This window comes from Rhynchophorus ferrugineus, unplaced genomic scaffold (assembly GCF_030347505.1).
Source record: "Rhynchophorus ferrugineus isolate W39M unplaced genomic scaffold, kcgeb_rfMv2 rfM1, whole genome shotgun sequence".
NCBI classification, from domain to species: Eukaryota; Metazoa; Arthropoda; class Insecta; order Coleoptera; family Curculionidae; genus Rhynchophorus; species Rhynchophorus ferrugineus.
Window position 1 is genome coordinate 557,586 of NW_027472580.1, and position 16,856 is coordinate 574,441.

Here is a 16,856-nt window from a genome sequence, read left to right on the forward strand (position 1 = left end):
ATATTTTTACTCTGAATTACTTCGCGTACATTCAATCTTCGATCTTGCAATATCATTCAATAGATTTTATCAGCGATTTCTAGCACCACGACCCCCCTAACGTTTGGCATCATTTCTGCCGATGCTTTAAATTAGACCGGAGTCCTTTAAATCACTTTAAAAACAATTGGAAGGACAAAGAAAGAATCTTCATAGCATTTATCAAGTTTTTGTTTGGTTTCAGTGATGTTTTTTGACAAAAAATAATGTTTAATCAGCTTGATCACTTTCTCCAATTTTTGTTAAAATTCGGAGGTTGGCTGCTGATAACGGCTGTCAAACTCAAACTAAACAATGCAGCATATTCAAAATATCACAGTAGACTATTCATGGATGGCAGTAACATTTGGCAGTCAGAATAAATAATTGTCCACTTTCCTCAACTAATTTTTATTAACCCTTTTAAATCGATAGAACGAATACATTATATTACCAAATGCATTTTCAGTGCTTAAATGTAAACACAAATAACCAGAAATGACAATAAAATAAGCTTTTCCCATTAAATGATTTCCAAAAGGACTCACCTAATGATTTCAACAAAAACAAAAATTTAAAAAACTTCCGTATTCACCTGATGCATAATAAAAAGAAGCAGATCCTACGTTCTCTGCATACACCCGGTGCATCGAAACCAAATTGAGGACGTCAACAACGTCACATCGTAAATAATGTTTTACAACTGCCATCCGAGTTTAATTGCCGCACGGCTACCAACAGAGGTCGCTAATTGATACCGTAATGGTTTGGCTCAAGGCTCGGACTCGACCGTATTCTAATTGTGAACACGGCCGTAAATCATATTTAATTCAATTAAAGGATGCGAGATATTTTTGTGGCAGGTCAGCCACCGATAAAACACTGATAAATCCGCGGGTATAGGCTTTAAATCAGGAACTGTCGGAAGTGTCAATTAAAATCAACGAAATTAATAAGGGTCACTGCTCTCTATTAGTTCATTTTAACAGAATAAATATTCTCCTTTGAAATATTAACATACACCGTTAATTTTACCAGGCGGGGTTCTAGAAGAACTCTGTTTTTTTTATCAGTGGTAAATTAAAACAATTTGTTTTTTAATTATATTAAGTTTTTTAGCAACATATACAAGGGATGGACTAAATAATATAAATATCTGACATATATACAATGTTTATTTGTTAATAATAATGATGGTGATAAAACATTTGCTTTTAAGATATATGCAATTCTTCATGGAATAAATTTGTAGGGGGTCTGGATAGTTTCCAACAGAATGTTGCCCCATTCTTGGATCAAAAAATCCTTCAATTGATTCAATGATGTTGGAGATGGAAGGTTACTCCTCACTGTCTCTTCTAAACCTGCTCTTGGCGGTTCAATCATGTTGAGGTCTGATATCAAGACTGAATCTTTTTGGTCGTATTTATGGGCGCACTATTTTCTTGTAATATGTCAATGGGTGGCAGTAATATGCTAGTCATAATAAGAACTTCATGAATGAGGATCTTGTGATATTCATTCGCAGCAACGGGCTAGTGATATGAATCAAAGTATCAGCGACAATATTCAGTCGTCCAAATCATAACGGACCCTCCGTTATGTTTAAATATAAAAACCAAACACTCCATACATAAACATAGCCGTTTGTAGTGAAAAATTTAAATGATTATTCACGGGACAATATCACATTTTTCCAATCATCAAGTGTCCAAGTTGTATGACCGTTGCACCGCTTCTTTCGTAGCTTCCATTATAAAGAACTTCATGAATGAGGATCTTGTGATATTCATTCGCAGCAACGGGCTAGTGATATGAATCAAAGTATCAGCGACAATATTCAGTCGTCCAAATCATAACGGACCCTCCGTTATGTTTAAATATAAGAACCAAACACTCCATACATAAACATAGCCGTTTGTAGTGAAAAATTTAAATGATTATTCACGGGACAATATCACATTTTTCCAATCATCAAGTGTCCAAGTTGTATGACCGTTGCACCGCTTCTTTCGTAGCTTCCATTATAAAGAACTTCATGAATGAGGATCTTGTGATATTCATTCGCAGCAACGGGCTAGTGATATGAATCAAAGTATCAGCGACAATATTCAGTCGTCCAAATCATAACGGACCCTCCGTTATGTTTAAATATAAGAACCAAACACTCCATACATAAACATAGCCGTTTGTAGTGAAAAATTTAAATGATTATTCACGGGACAATATCACATTTTTCCAATCATCAAGTGTTCAAGTTGTATGACCGTTGCACCGCTTCTTTCGTAGCTTCCATTATAAAGAACTTCATGAATGAGGATCTTGTGATATTCATTCGCAGCAACGGGCTAGTGATATGAATCAAAGTATCAGCGACAATATTCAGTCGTCCAAATCATAACGGACCCTCCGTTATGTTTAAATATAAGAACCAAACACTCCATACATAAACATAGCCGTTTGTAGTGAAAAATTTAAATGATTATTCACGGGACAATATCACATTTTTCCAATCATCAAGTGTTCAAGTTGTATGACCGTTGCACCGCTTCTTTCGTAGCTTCCATTATAAAGAACTTCATGAATGAGGATCTTGTGATATTCATTCGCAGCAACGGGCTAGTGATATGAATCAAAGTATCAGCGACAATATTCAGTCGTCCAAATCATAACGGACCCTCCGTTATGTTTAAATATAAGAACCAAACACTCCATACATAAACATAGCCGTTTGTAGTGAAAAATTTAAATGATTATTCACGGGACAATATCACATTTTTCCAATCATCAAGTGTCCAAGTTGTATGACCGTTGCACCGCTTCTTTCGTAGCTTCCATTATAAAGAACTTCATGAATGAGGATCTTGTGATATTCATTCGCAGCAACGGGCTAGTGATATGAATCAAAGTATCAGCGACAATATTCAGTCGTCCAAATCATAACGGACCCTCCGTTATGTTTAAATATAAGAACCAAACACTCCATACATAAACATAGCCGTTTGTAGTGAAAAATTTAAATGATTATTCACGGGACAATATCACATTTTTCCAATCATCAAGTGTTCAAGTTGTATGACCGTTGCACCGCTTCTTTCGTAGCTTCCATTATAAAGAACTTCATGAATGAGGATCTTGTGATATTCATTCGCAGCAACGGGCTAGTGATATGAATCAAAGTATCAGCGACAATATTCAGTCGTCCAAATCATAACGGACCCTCCGTTATGTTTAAATATAAGAACCAAACACTCCATACATAAACATAGCCGTTTGTAGTGAAAAATTTAAATGATTATTCACGGGACAATATCACATTTTTCCAATCATCAAGTGTTCAAGTTGTATGACCGTTGCACCGCTTCTTTCGTAGCTTCCATTATAAAGAACTTCATGAATGAGGATCTTGTGATATTCATTCGCAGCAACGGGCTAGTGATATGAATCAAAGTATCAGCGACAATATTCAGTCGTCCAAATCATAACGGACCCTCCGTTATGTTTAAATATAAGAACCAAACACTCCATACATAAACATAGCCGTTTGTAGTGAAAAATTTAAATGATTATTCACGGGACAATATCACATTTTTCCAATCATCAAGTGTCCAAGTTGTATGACCGTTGCACCGCTTCTTTCGTAGCTTCCATTATAAAGAACTTCATGAATGAGGATCTTGTGATATTCATTCGCAGCAACGGGCTAGTGATATGAATCAAAGTATCAGCGACAATATTCAGTCGTCCATATCATAACGGACCCTCCGCCATGTTTAAATATAGGAACCAAACACTCCATACATAAACATAGCCGTTTATAGTGAAAAATGTAAACGATTATTCATCTGAGAATATCACATTTTTCCAACCATCCAGTGTCCAAATTTTATGATTGCACCGCTTCTTTCGTAGCTTCCATTATAAAGAGATTTGCAACCGCAGCCCTTCCATGAATGTTAGATTTATGGAACTCCTGCATTACTCAAGTGAATGTTGAGTTCTGCTGTCATTTTTTGACGCTGTAGTTTTACGTTTTTTGGCCACATTGCAATGTTTGTCGACTTGACTTTGTGTTTAGGCCACTATTCCTCCGCGCCGATGTCGTTTTGCCATAATTTGTGTATGTGGTCATTACTGTGAATACTGTCGCTCATAAGACGTTAAATAATTCAGCCGTCACAGGTGCTCCCGCTAACTGAGCACCAGCTATTAGCACTCCTTCGAAGTTTTAGAGATCACACATTTCACTGTTGGTTGTATAATATACTGAAATATATTAAGCTAAAAAACTAAACTATTATAAACTAAGCAGACCATACGCGTCATATTTACATGGATTTAGTATTGATGTAGATGTACTATAACGCATGATGCTCATATAATTGTGTCTATCCCTTGTATTTTGTAAATATTCAATCTTACCTAGCTGGTTATTGAGTTTTTAAATATATTTATTATATTGAAATAACATATAAATTGTTTTTATAATAACTAAAATCTAGATATATATCTAGGAGGACCCATCGGCCCTGTCTTAGTCCTTGAATGTTGAATTGGTGTAATAATGTTTATGTATTAACACTGATGTTTTTTCTATTAAATGTATTACATAAGATCGTAAGATACATAATACCACTACACTACATAAGATCAAACGGTTTGCTTATTTTAAGTATGTGTTTTCATTTGGTGTATCCAACAGTTGTGTTATTTGGATATTGACGTGCGAATGGGGTCTGTCCTTAATTACCTGAATGACTTGTATTTATATTAATTTTAGTAGAACATGCCCATAATTGGAATCCGTATGTCCATATAGGTTTCAATACTATAGTGTACTAACAATTGAGATTTTTTTTCAATAAACCAATACACTTTCCTATATTTTAACTCCAGTTCTTTGTTTTTCTTTTTTACATGTTCCTTTTAGTGAAGTTTTGCATCAAGATTCATTCCGCAATACTTCGCGTTGTTGCTATATGGAATTAGAGTATTATTTATTGTTATTTATGCTTTATCTCAAAAGCATTATCACATTATCTGATTATACGTGAATTGCACATGCACAGATTTATTTTTGTTAATGGTTATACGAGACTAGGATAGTTACTATTTGTCAGATTTTCCTTCACTCGAATCAAATACTAATGATGTATATACTAACTTTTCGCCAGTTTTTAGGTAAGACCATAATTTTCTTACAGAAGTTTTACAGATATATATAAGTAGTAGTCAGACAGGGCAATGTCCGAGCTATACGATTGGTGCGTCAAAATGTTAGAGCTAATCTCTCTTAATTACTGTCACTAAAGAGACCCTCTATCCTGCTGTTAATTTCAGCTTTCGTTTTTGATTTTCGGCTCGATTTCGTTTCATTTTAGCCAAAAACAATCACTTTCATAAATGAAAACCGGGTCCAGCAAATGTTCACTATTAATACAAGTGCAGCTTTCGTTCTTTCTTCGTTCAAGAAGATTTTAATATGCCCTATGAATTTTTACCTTTTCAACGTGCTATAGTATGACTAATAAACTATGTAAAAAGGAAAAAACTTAAAGTGTAGCGATTTATTCTAGTACAGCTTACTAATTTTTATTTTTACTTATTAAAAAATATTTTCAAAAAAGATTCAGTTATCAAATTTGCGTATAAGGACTTAACGATTTTTTAAACATTATGGACATCTTACTGTCCTCTTTTAGTGAGTAATTGTGAAAAATTATGGTAAGGTAAAGTAATGATATGGTATTAATATTAATATATTAGACAAAGAACACAGCTGATCAGAATCAAAATCACTGTACTGGTTAGCCTAAATAGTTTGACTGATAATAAAAAATATTGGTTTATTAGTGAATTATAAAGATTATTTGGATATACGGATGCAAATAGCATAATATAAGTATAAGCAATCAATTAATTTCTGTTATATCTGTTAAAAGATGCAAAAAAATGGTATCAATATGAAAATGATAGATAACAATTACCTAATAGGTTTATGTTTTAAGTTTTTTCTTGTCTTTAGCTTACTTTTTTAGTAGTGATAAACTCACATAAACTTATAATAATTGAGAAGTCATTAGATTCTGCAAAATTGACTGCAATTTGAGATATAACTATTTTAAGATGTTACAAAGATGTTTTTATTCCATCCATAGAGTAATTGAAACAATCGGATTAAGAGAATAGACTTACTGTTAGAAGCATTCCTTAAAATTAAATTTAAATATATATTTATTAGTATTATCAACAGAATATAAACAATTTAAATTCGTTAAATTTAAATCGTAAACTGGAAGCGACATGAACTCAAGTAAAAAAACCGTGTTTCAAGACAGTTATTTGATAATTCTCCAATAAAGATACAAAGAAAGCGAAGGCCATTTGAGCGTACCATAAATATTCCATATTATTATCCCATTAAGTTTATATATGAAGGAGCAAACTCATACACCAATAAATATTTTTTAATGTTGTTAGTACAAACTTTTATAGTAATATTTCTTTTGGTTTTTATTAATTTAATATTAAAAATACTTTAGTATATTAAGCGATATTTTAGAAATTTTTAGGTACTATTATACTAAGTATAATTGAAATTAAGTCGAGGTTATATAACTACAATAGTATTGCATTAAAACAATGTTTTTTCTCCTATTTTATGGTACTTGATTTATATTTATTTTTATTATATGTTTTACTTCCTTGAAATGTTATTATTATTTTTTTATTTATTTTAAAGCTGTCGTAATTTAAATACATTACATACGATCGCATGGTTTTATGGAGTACCATAAAGATAGGTTCCTTACTATAACCCTCAGGTGTGTTGGTATTGTAAATCATGCTCTCCAACCAAAGCGTTCACTTATGGAGTACCGGATACGTTTAACTAGCTCACCTGGCGTCAGGCGGTGAAAGATTTTTTTCCGTCGTTTAGATTTATGGAAAATAATTCAAACGAAGTGGTATAACCCGCAGAAATAGTACCATAAATTATTAGTTAAATTATTAACTGGAGAACAAGTTTTGAAAAAAATATTGTGGTTTCGTGCAAATAACTCTTTTAAAAAACATTTATATTAATATTCCTTCTTCTATGATTACTAAGTTTTAGAGCCTTTAAAATGATCATTTAAAACTAAACTTCATTCAAATAAGTACCTCTTCTCTTTTGAATCTTCTTGTTAAGTTGTTTATCATCATCATCATCATCATCATCACCACTCGACACATCGACCAAGTACACAGAGCAACAGCGATTGTTGAAAAGGCATTCGAAGAAAAGAAATATTGCAAGATTCCTGGACGTCTCACAAGCTTTTGACCGAGTATGGCCTATGGAATTAATATATAAAATGATCAAATTGCAAAGCACTTAAACCTATTTCGGCTGGAATTCCCCTGTGTCATGGGACCTCTACTATATCTGCCCTATACAGCTGATATCCCAACAATAAATGAAACAGAACTTGGAACATTGACTTGGGCGTGGACACAGTTATCATGGTAAAATGTATCTCTGACTAATGCTGTAGAAAAAGTACAAATCTACAATCTACAAATGGACTAGAGTTTCTAGATACAGCTTAATAACTCCAAATCTGTCGATGTTAATTTTGCGTTGCGACTAAATAATATAAACTTAATTGTTTATATCACTTGACGGATGCCGGACGGAAAAAGAATCATCTATGTACCTATGTAAACTGGAAACATCATGTTAGGCAAAAACCAGAGCAGATTAGACTCAAAGTCAAGCAATTGTACTGGTTAGTCGGAAGATATTCTCAACTTGACCTAAAATCAAAGAGATTGGTTTATCAGTCAATCATAAGGCAAATTTCATAATCATAATCATAAAGCCAACATCAACTAGTAATCCAGTTCACCCAAAATAAAGTTCTACGATTAGTTACCGACGCATATCGCTACATAACCAACGAAGAGCTGCACAATGACCTCGAAATCAAATGGATATACGAAGTGATCCAAGATTTCGCCTTAAAACATGAAATAAAGTTGCTAAATCACAGCAATATGGAGGTAATACAGCTACTTGACAACACGCAGGAAATCAAAAGATTGAAGCGAACCAAACTACACAAACTTGTTTAGCGTATATGTGAATTCTTAACTTTAGCTTAAGTAGATTAGTTTTATTTTAATTTGTGAAATACATACCGATGTATTAACCCCGTACTCGCCTTGCTGTCTGTATTAATACAAGTATAGCAGAACAGTAGTAATAAATTAATTTGTAAATTAAGATTGTACTAATATTTCTTCTGTTCTGCACATACCATCTTAGAGAAAAAAAAAGCACTTGCAGTTTGCAATTGCTTTATTACTGATCCCATATAATGTCACTTGCTCTACCTGGATCCGCTGTAATTTGAAATAGAAAAGGCTACCCTTTAGTTGCCTTTTCTTCATTCATTCATAGGGAATAAGGCATTCACAATGCGTACTATATTGTGAAGAATGCTTGAAGCCTCTATCATCTATATTAACGAATATAACACTATCATTAACTAACATCAGATCAGTCAAGAATTTTGTAGCATCATGCTGGACGCTATATTGTTTTTTTTTGCATAATTCTAATCGCTATAATGTTGAAAAGCAGTGGAGATCATCATAAGGTACCTGATGAATTGAAAGAAATCCTGCTTGGTGTTCTCGACTTATTTCTTCTCGAGCTCATTGAAGTCTCATTTGTATGATTTTCATAAATACTTCTCCGATAATTGATATGATTATTCCTTGGTAGTTCTTACAATTTTTACTACATAATTTTTTTTCATTATGTCCAGTTTTTTTCAGAATCTGGCGTCTTTCAAGTAATGTTTTGATTTTGTTTTTTTTTTGGCTTTGATTTTTGCATTGATTTTTACTTGGCTGACTCCAGCGGTCATATTATACCTTAATGACCTGCTGTTAATTTTGGCTTGGATTATGACGATATAATGTTTCTCGAATATTATATAGTATTATTACTTGGAATAGAAACAGTGTGATCTTGCAATGTTATGAAAATAACCTTGTTATTTCTATTAAGTTGTGGACCGTAATAAAATATATTTTATTGCTTTAATTTTTTCTCTTAATTTAATTAGTCACGCCGAAAGAATCCATCAAAGTTATTATATCACCAGGCTATAATTTAGTAACAGGACAGTTGTTGCAATAAATACCAAGAAATAAAACTAACCAACTTGATCAATGCAGAATTTCGACTAAAACATGTTCTAGACGTTTGAAATTATTATGATTCCAAAACTTAAAAAATCATTAAATGAAATAAAAGCCTATCACACTATTGCCAACAATTGGTAAAGTATTTCAAAAGCTCCTATTGAAAAGAATATAACCAATTATAGAAAGAAAAGGCCTAATAAAACTCCCCAGTTTGGGATTATTAACAAATATTCAACAATAGACCAAGTGCATATAATAATATATGTAATTCAAAAAGCCTATAAAGGTAAAAAGGTATGTTATATTCTTAGATATAGCACAAACCTTCGACAAGTTATGGCATGACAGTCTCATTAATGAGCTACCGAAAATGTTACCGAAACAACACACTGATCTATTGTAATCTTGGAGCTCAGCTAGAATATATAGAATCAAACAAGATGAGCCTGCTCTAAAAACAATAAAATAAGTTAGAGCAGGTGCACCACAATGAAATGTATTGGGGTAAATTACGATGGGTACTTTTGCTGATGATACTGCGATTCTTACTTTCAGGAACACTAGCGATGAATCCACACGAAAATTAGAACAAGCAAGTGACAATGTATATAACTGGACCTAAATCTGGAAAATAAAAATTAACGAAAGTAAATATGTGCTTGAGCAGTTCAAGAATAATCAGGCCGCACAAACACTAAAATCAATAAATATTATCATTCAAAAGTAATACAAAGTACAAGTTTTTCGGAGAAAAGTCCTGAGAAGTGTTGTAGATGCACTGAGATGTTACAAGACTGATTACTTACACCGAGACCTTCAGACACCGACTGTTACTCAGGAAATCAAGAGAATCATAAGAAGGCATGAGCAGGGACTCCATTCTTATGTTGATATCGATTATTGCAACTCTTGGATAATATAACAGTACACAGACTCAAAAGAATCAACCTATTTGCTATTATGTAGTGTATTATACTGAAGTTCACTTAGCAGAAAAAATAGCAATATTAATACTTAAACACTGTTACACTAGAGAATAAGTTAAGTCAGTTGTATATATCTACCTATGTTTAAACTGTTACATAGACAAATTCTAAGTTAATCGGCAATGACTAGTAACAATGTACTAAATAATTTTTAAAAAATATTAGACTAACATTATATTAAAATACAATTATAGTCTCGAACTACCTTTAGCAATCGAAAGAACACTAAAAATTACAAATTAATATACAAATTCCAGATGTGATATCAAACTTAAATATATACTGATATTTATTAACTTTATTTTGCAACAGTATGAACAAACTAAGATATTGTTTTAATATTGACTAAATAAGTTGAAGAAAAGGTAAGTTTCTAATGTAATTTATTTACTAATCTGCAATTAATTTTCAGTCAAACCCACCAGAATTGAGAGATGAGATTCAATTGAGAAATTGAAAATTCATTCTGTTTAATGGTTAAGTGAAACCAAAAATCTTTGTAACAAAAATTCACGCATACCATGATAGCTATCTGAGTACCATTGTGGTATGTTTTGCCCTTGGGCAATTAAATCATTATTAGGTACTGTAAAATAGTATTTACGAGGTGATGTCGATGACGATGGTAATTACGGATGGAAGCAAAACTCTTGGGAGGTTTATTGCTTGATTACCACCCGCGTACCATTTTTCTTTGACTAGGAAGCAGCCATAATTTCCATTCATTACCTTTGACAACGACGGTTTACGAGCGTCATAACGCCAGACGTCTTCTTATAACCCTGAGCTGTATTAGTACAGTAAATCACAAGTATTAAGTTGAAAATGCGCTTATATACATAAATAGTCGTATAATTTTAATGGGAGGTTTATAGCCATAAACATAAGAAAATGAAGGATAATGACTTTTTTTGATAAATATCTTATGCTAAAGAGATACTAAAATAGCGGTTTTTTTTTATTCGTCAGAAAAAATATTGATCGAAATCTATTATAGTTCATAATTAACTCGATCTTTATTCATAAATCTATAACTTGTTTGCTAAGATGATGATTATACTTAAAGAAAAAATTTAGTCAATATTAATGAATTCATCTAACTGGTATGCTAGCTTGTGTTTTATATTACCCAAGTTATGATATAAAAGTGAACGTTGAGGTCTAGTTTCTAATAACGATCAATGAATAACTTAATTTACAATGAAATAAAATTTAACTAGTAAGACTTAATATCATTTTTGCATTCCTATGTTGTAGAGGCTAAAAAAGTAGTTGTCATGTAATTAATATTTAACATATTCTATAAATTGCAACGCGTGGTCGTTAGTTTAGTATCTATATCAAGTTTGAAATTGGTGACATAATTGGACGGAGCCTAGTCAGAAGGTCGGCGGGTCTAGTAAAACTTCCCATCCAAGTGATTTCAGTACTTCTTTGAATGCTTTTGTTATATGGGATAGCATGTTGACATGCTGCTACTATCTTATCATGTGTTTGAGTGTATTTTGAACGTTTTTTGGATCAATGCACAGTTCACATAAATCATTTGTTGTCAGTAGCGATCGGTATTAAGTGTATCTTCAGATTTCAACTCTTCATAATATACGACAATATATATATATATATATATATATATATATATATATATATATATATATATATATATATATATATATATATATATATATATATATATATATATATATCAGATAACAATAGTGCTGAGTCACAAGAAACCATCTTGGAAGGAAAATGATGTATCATTTATTTGCTTTCTGTACATCTGATTTCAACACTTTCTAGAATGAAGATGCGTTTATAACGAACCAATTTTGATTATAATTTTGTCACGGAAACGTAGAGAAATGCTAAATATAATATTTAGTCCCGCATCTAGAAAATGACCGATCAAACACTTTGGCGGGTATAAACATAGCTATTCTAATATACCAATAAAATGGACCGAAATGGCGATGGTAGTATCATATAGATATGAAACGTCATGAAGCATTTCTGCAAAGTTTTCTATGAAGTTAAATCTCTATTTGTTCTGTGTTTATAGAGAGATTCTGATTTATTTTATTTTAATTACACTTAGTTATGTATAAATTTTAGTCGAGAACCACACCAATAAGTAATTTCAACGCTGTTTGCTTGAAATTTCATCTCGATAATGTATCTATTCACATTTCACTGTTTCTTCGTAAATATTTATCAAAAATCAACAATATGATCGTACTGCAACCTCCATATTTACCGGACATGGTCCCGTTTGAATATTTTATCTTCTTAAATGTAGGCTTAGTTTAAATTTAAAAGAACGCGAAGAACAGACTAGAATGCCAATAGATAATAATAAATGGAAAAGAAATAAAATGTTATAAATGAATATTAATAAACATTACATAAGAAGTAATAAGCAATTAAGAGGAATTAAAAAGAGAAAACTGGAATACTCTATGGACAAACGCGCCATTTGATGAAAGTCAGGTTGAGTGGCACAAAACCCGGTAAAATAATCTAAATAAGCAACAAATAGTGACCCTGAGCGTCGCGTCTTTAGAGATGAACTCTAATGAAGTTCTAACGTCCCTTGGACTTGTTAAGATACCACATCTGGCAAATACGCCAAAGGCGAAAAGTTCTACAATTAGAAAGACGCGGCTCCTTCTTAGTAACTTTACATAATCGTTCAAACCTTTTTTAAAAACATAAACGACATAAAATATCGAGCTACCAGATGGAAATCTTAACTATCATAAATATTCGAAACGATTTATAATATCCTTAAATGGTACATGTCATTGTGCGTACAATATCAATGATGAATAATTAATATTCTCTCTAAAATGTAAAAATACCAATTTTTTAAAACGCTTGTATCCAATATTTCCTAAAGTTTTAGGGACAATCCCACCCCCGTATCTTACGATTTATATTATACGGTCACTATTTATATTTCGGGAATAGGAAAAAACAAATAGTTAAGCTGCGAATATATTTTTATTGTTTTTCAAGTACTCGCCACGATGATCAATACCCTTTTGCATACGCTTAAACCAATTTTCAAAGCATTTACTCCACTCCGAATGAGGTATCTCCAAAACATGATTTTTGAACGCTTCAATAGCTTCTTCGGGCTATGAAAATCGTTGACCACGCAGTTTATTCTTCACTGATGGGAACAAAAAGAAATCATTGTGTGCTAAATCAGGGCTGTACGGCGGATGACCTATCAATTCGATGTTTTAAGTGCTCAAATAGTCTCTTGTTTGAGCCGATGTGTGAGAGCTCTCATTGTCATGATGAAGAACAATCCGGCGTCTCTTGTTGGTTTTCCTTATATCATCGAAGACTTTTGGGAAACAAATGGTTGTGTACCCAGAATTTACTGTTCTACGATCCTCTAGAGGCACTGTTACAATATTACCAGTTTTCCCAAAGAAACAGGCCACTATTTTCTTTGAAATGCTTCGTGCGCGAACAAATTTTGTTGGAATTGGTTCATCTTGGAACACCCATACAGTCGACTGCTGCTTACTTTCGGGCTCATGCGAATATAACCATGATTCGTCACCTGTCACGAATTTATAATCGTCGCCACGCACCGCGATTGAATTTCTTAAGCATTTCTTTGCACGATTTTACACGAGCCTTTTTTGAGCGATTGTCAAATTGTGTGGGATCCAATGTGAGCATAACTTTCGCACAGCTAAGTGTTCATGTAAAATCGCATATATGCTGATGGAACTAGTGCTTAGGGATGCCTCAATCCCACTATAGGTGACATGACGAGCTTGCTTAATCATTTCGCACACAGTATGGATGTTTCTGGCACAACAGCCGATTTTGGATGACCTTCACGAAACTCGTCAGACAGCGAACTACGACCACGATTGAATTCACTAAACCAGCGATACACGGTGGTTTTTGATGGAGCTTCATCGCCAAAAGTCAAATTGATGCACTCTTGTTGTGATAAACCATGTCAAAAATCGTAAAAAATCATTGCACGAAAATGTTCACGATTAAGTTCGATTTTTTGCCGAGACGAAACTTGAACTAAATATAAAATAAACAAATACCGTCCGTGCGACAAAATATTCTGAGTACGTATATCGTCAAAAATGTCAAACTTTACGATGAAACTGTCAGATGAACTCACATTACAACAGTGTTGGCAATTCCCGGAATATAAAAAGTGACCCTCGTATAACAAAATGTTACCAAAAGAAAAAAACACGAATTCTGACACAGATGGTCCATCATACATGTCGTTCAATTATTATGTTCCTCCATAAAATCCCTACCCTACTCATGTCTAAATCAACCAGCAATTCATCAAAACGAACGTCGGCCCATTCTGCGTTGACCAAGAAAGGCAACTGGGCATTTGAAAATATTTTCAAGCATTAAGAGCCAACCAGCGCGACTCACAATCTATCAATCCATTAATTTTACGAGATAGTTAAGAGAAAATGCTATCCGGTCTGCGCTTAATTTTTCTATTAAGATTTTCGTCACGTCCCGTACCGTATAAAACATAAAATCAAAATCTACAGTTAACTGAAATATAAAAACGTCAAAATATTTTACGCATTCATGTTACTTTCTGAAAGTATAAACACGGTGGACATTGTTTCATTGTTTTGATATCCGTTTAGTCAAATTACAATAATTTAGAGGCTTTTTCGCATTTTTTACCTTTACAATGTCAACGTAAACAAAACGTTACATGCTCTTGGTCCCGGTCCAAATAGCGAATCAACTGACATCTTGACACGATGCTATTTTTTTCGTTTTATTTTACACGCCTTGTAATTCTATCTACAGGAAAATTGACTTTTTCGTGTTGACAACTAAATTAGTTTAGTTTATTTCCAATACATTCATCAAGGACTAGAATTTATTGCCTTATATTATATGTCATTGGTTTTTATTCTATAATATATGTGGTAGCAGAAGGTTTTTTTGTAGACTAAATGTATTGGGTGCGTAAATTTCTGTCATTATGTTATTTTATGTTTCAAGCCTTATTTTCTCGCAAGAAGTAAATATAATCGCTCAAGTATTCTCTGTGATGTATATAAGTACTAGCAGACCCGGTCACGTGTTGCTGTGGCTAAGGTATATGTTAAATTATATTACAGTAAACTATTCAATATAAACTTTTAGCGTGATGAAGTTTGCGACGGGAAGAAAAGACTCAATTATTACCTAACTATTAAAACTAATCAGAAGAAGATATCTCATAAGATTTATAGTATAATTAGTGTTTAACATTTATATAATTTAGCTCTTATTATTAAGACACAATTAAAGTAATAAGTAAACAAAAATATTACTATAATATATTTTACAGAAGTATGGATGAGTTGGACCCTCACGACGATGATTCTCAAGGTGCCCGACCATCCGTAAAAGAACTGGTGGCTCGTATACAACAACAGAGCAACAGACAAGGAGATGGTCCAAACAGCGAAAGCAGCGATGATGAGGATGATCCGCTGAGAATGCCGTCGAGAAAAGGACCGATGGGTGATTCCAACTTGGTGCAAGTAGGAAAAATTCGTAACTGTTGTCGAAGTCGAAACCATTACTGATGTTGTTTTGTAGGTTCCCCCGGGTCAAGCACCAGGTCCAGTAAGATTAGGTCATTACGAAAATGTACCTGGAGATGCTCCTCCGAGAAGCAGAAGTGGTGTCTATAGCCCCACCGTGGATTCTACTTTGATGGAGTCAACCGTTCGGTATATTGAACCGATAGTTAAAGTTCAGGAATCTGGAGGTATTAGGTAAGTGCAATAAAAGACATATTTTTTTAATTTTTGCTTATTTTTGGAACTGCCTACATTGTGTTTAGTCTCTTAAAAGGTGTGAAATATATATATATATATCGATACATATATCATTATTTTATAAGACAAAGTAAAACTTTCTTTTATTAAAAATTTTATTGAGTAATTTCTATAAATTGTTTGATTTTCTTAATATAGAGTGTGCAAACATTTGTTGGTTTATTTTTTCGGACAATCTTTGACATTCAGCATCACCACTACACTTGTCAAAAGTTATGTTATTAAATTTCACTGAGAAAAAACCATAATAATTTTATTATCTGTTTCTTTCAAATATTTGTAAAAAAATGTTTTTCTTGCTTCATTTAGAAGTGTGTGATTTTGCCTAAGACCTTCCAATTAAACAGCCAATGACGTCTTCGAAATTTATAATGCTACGTTGCCGCATCAAATTTAAGTTTTCGTTTATTTTTCTTCGGACAACAAAATTTTAATGTAAATAAAATAAGGAAACAAACATAATGGTATAAAATATAATTTATTTTAACATTATATTACATCTAATGCGTGTTTATTGGATGACTTAATCTACAGTTAATTAAACAGCCACAATAGTTTGTAGGTTAGAGTCAATTTATTATATTTGGATTAACAAATGGCAACTCTGTCGACCAGTCCACACAAATCGAATTTTGAGACGAATCAGACTTCATTCTGTCTTTTTTTAACTAGAGTAATGCTAATTAGTAAAATGAGAAAGAATGCTTTTGATGTCTGTTGATTTGCTAGTTGGACCGGAACCAAGAGCATGTGATGTTTTGTTCACACTGACATTGTAAGAGTTTAAAAGGTA

The 16,856-nt window shown here is 32.8% G+C and overlaps 1 protein-coding gene across 5 annotated transcripts in view; it reads left to right on the top strand.

Moving 5' to 3' along the window:
• dgo (ankyrin repeat domain containing protein 6 diego) overlaps positions 1 to 16,856 on the top strand; it is a 322,131-nt gene that overhangs the window by 215,663 nt on the left and 89,612 nt on the right. For all 5 annotated transcript variants that reach the window (XM_076413687.1, XM_076413657.1, XM_076413698.1 and 2 more), the window contains 2 exons: positions 15,568 to 15,763; positions 15,822 to 16,000. In XM_076413687.1, coding sequence (XP_076269802.1) covers positions 15,568 to 15,763; positions 15,822 to 16,000 — 375 coding nt within the window. The remainder of the gene's footprint in view (positions 1 to 15,567; positions 15,764 to 15,821; positions 16,001 to 16,856) is intronic.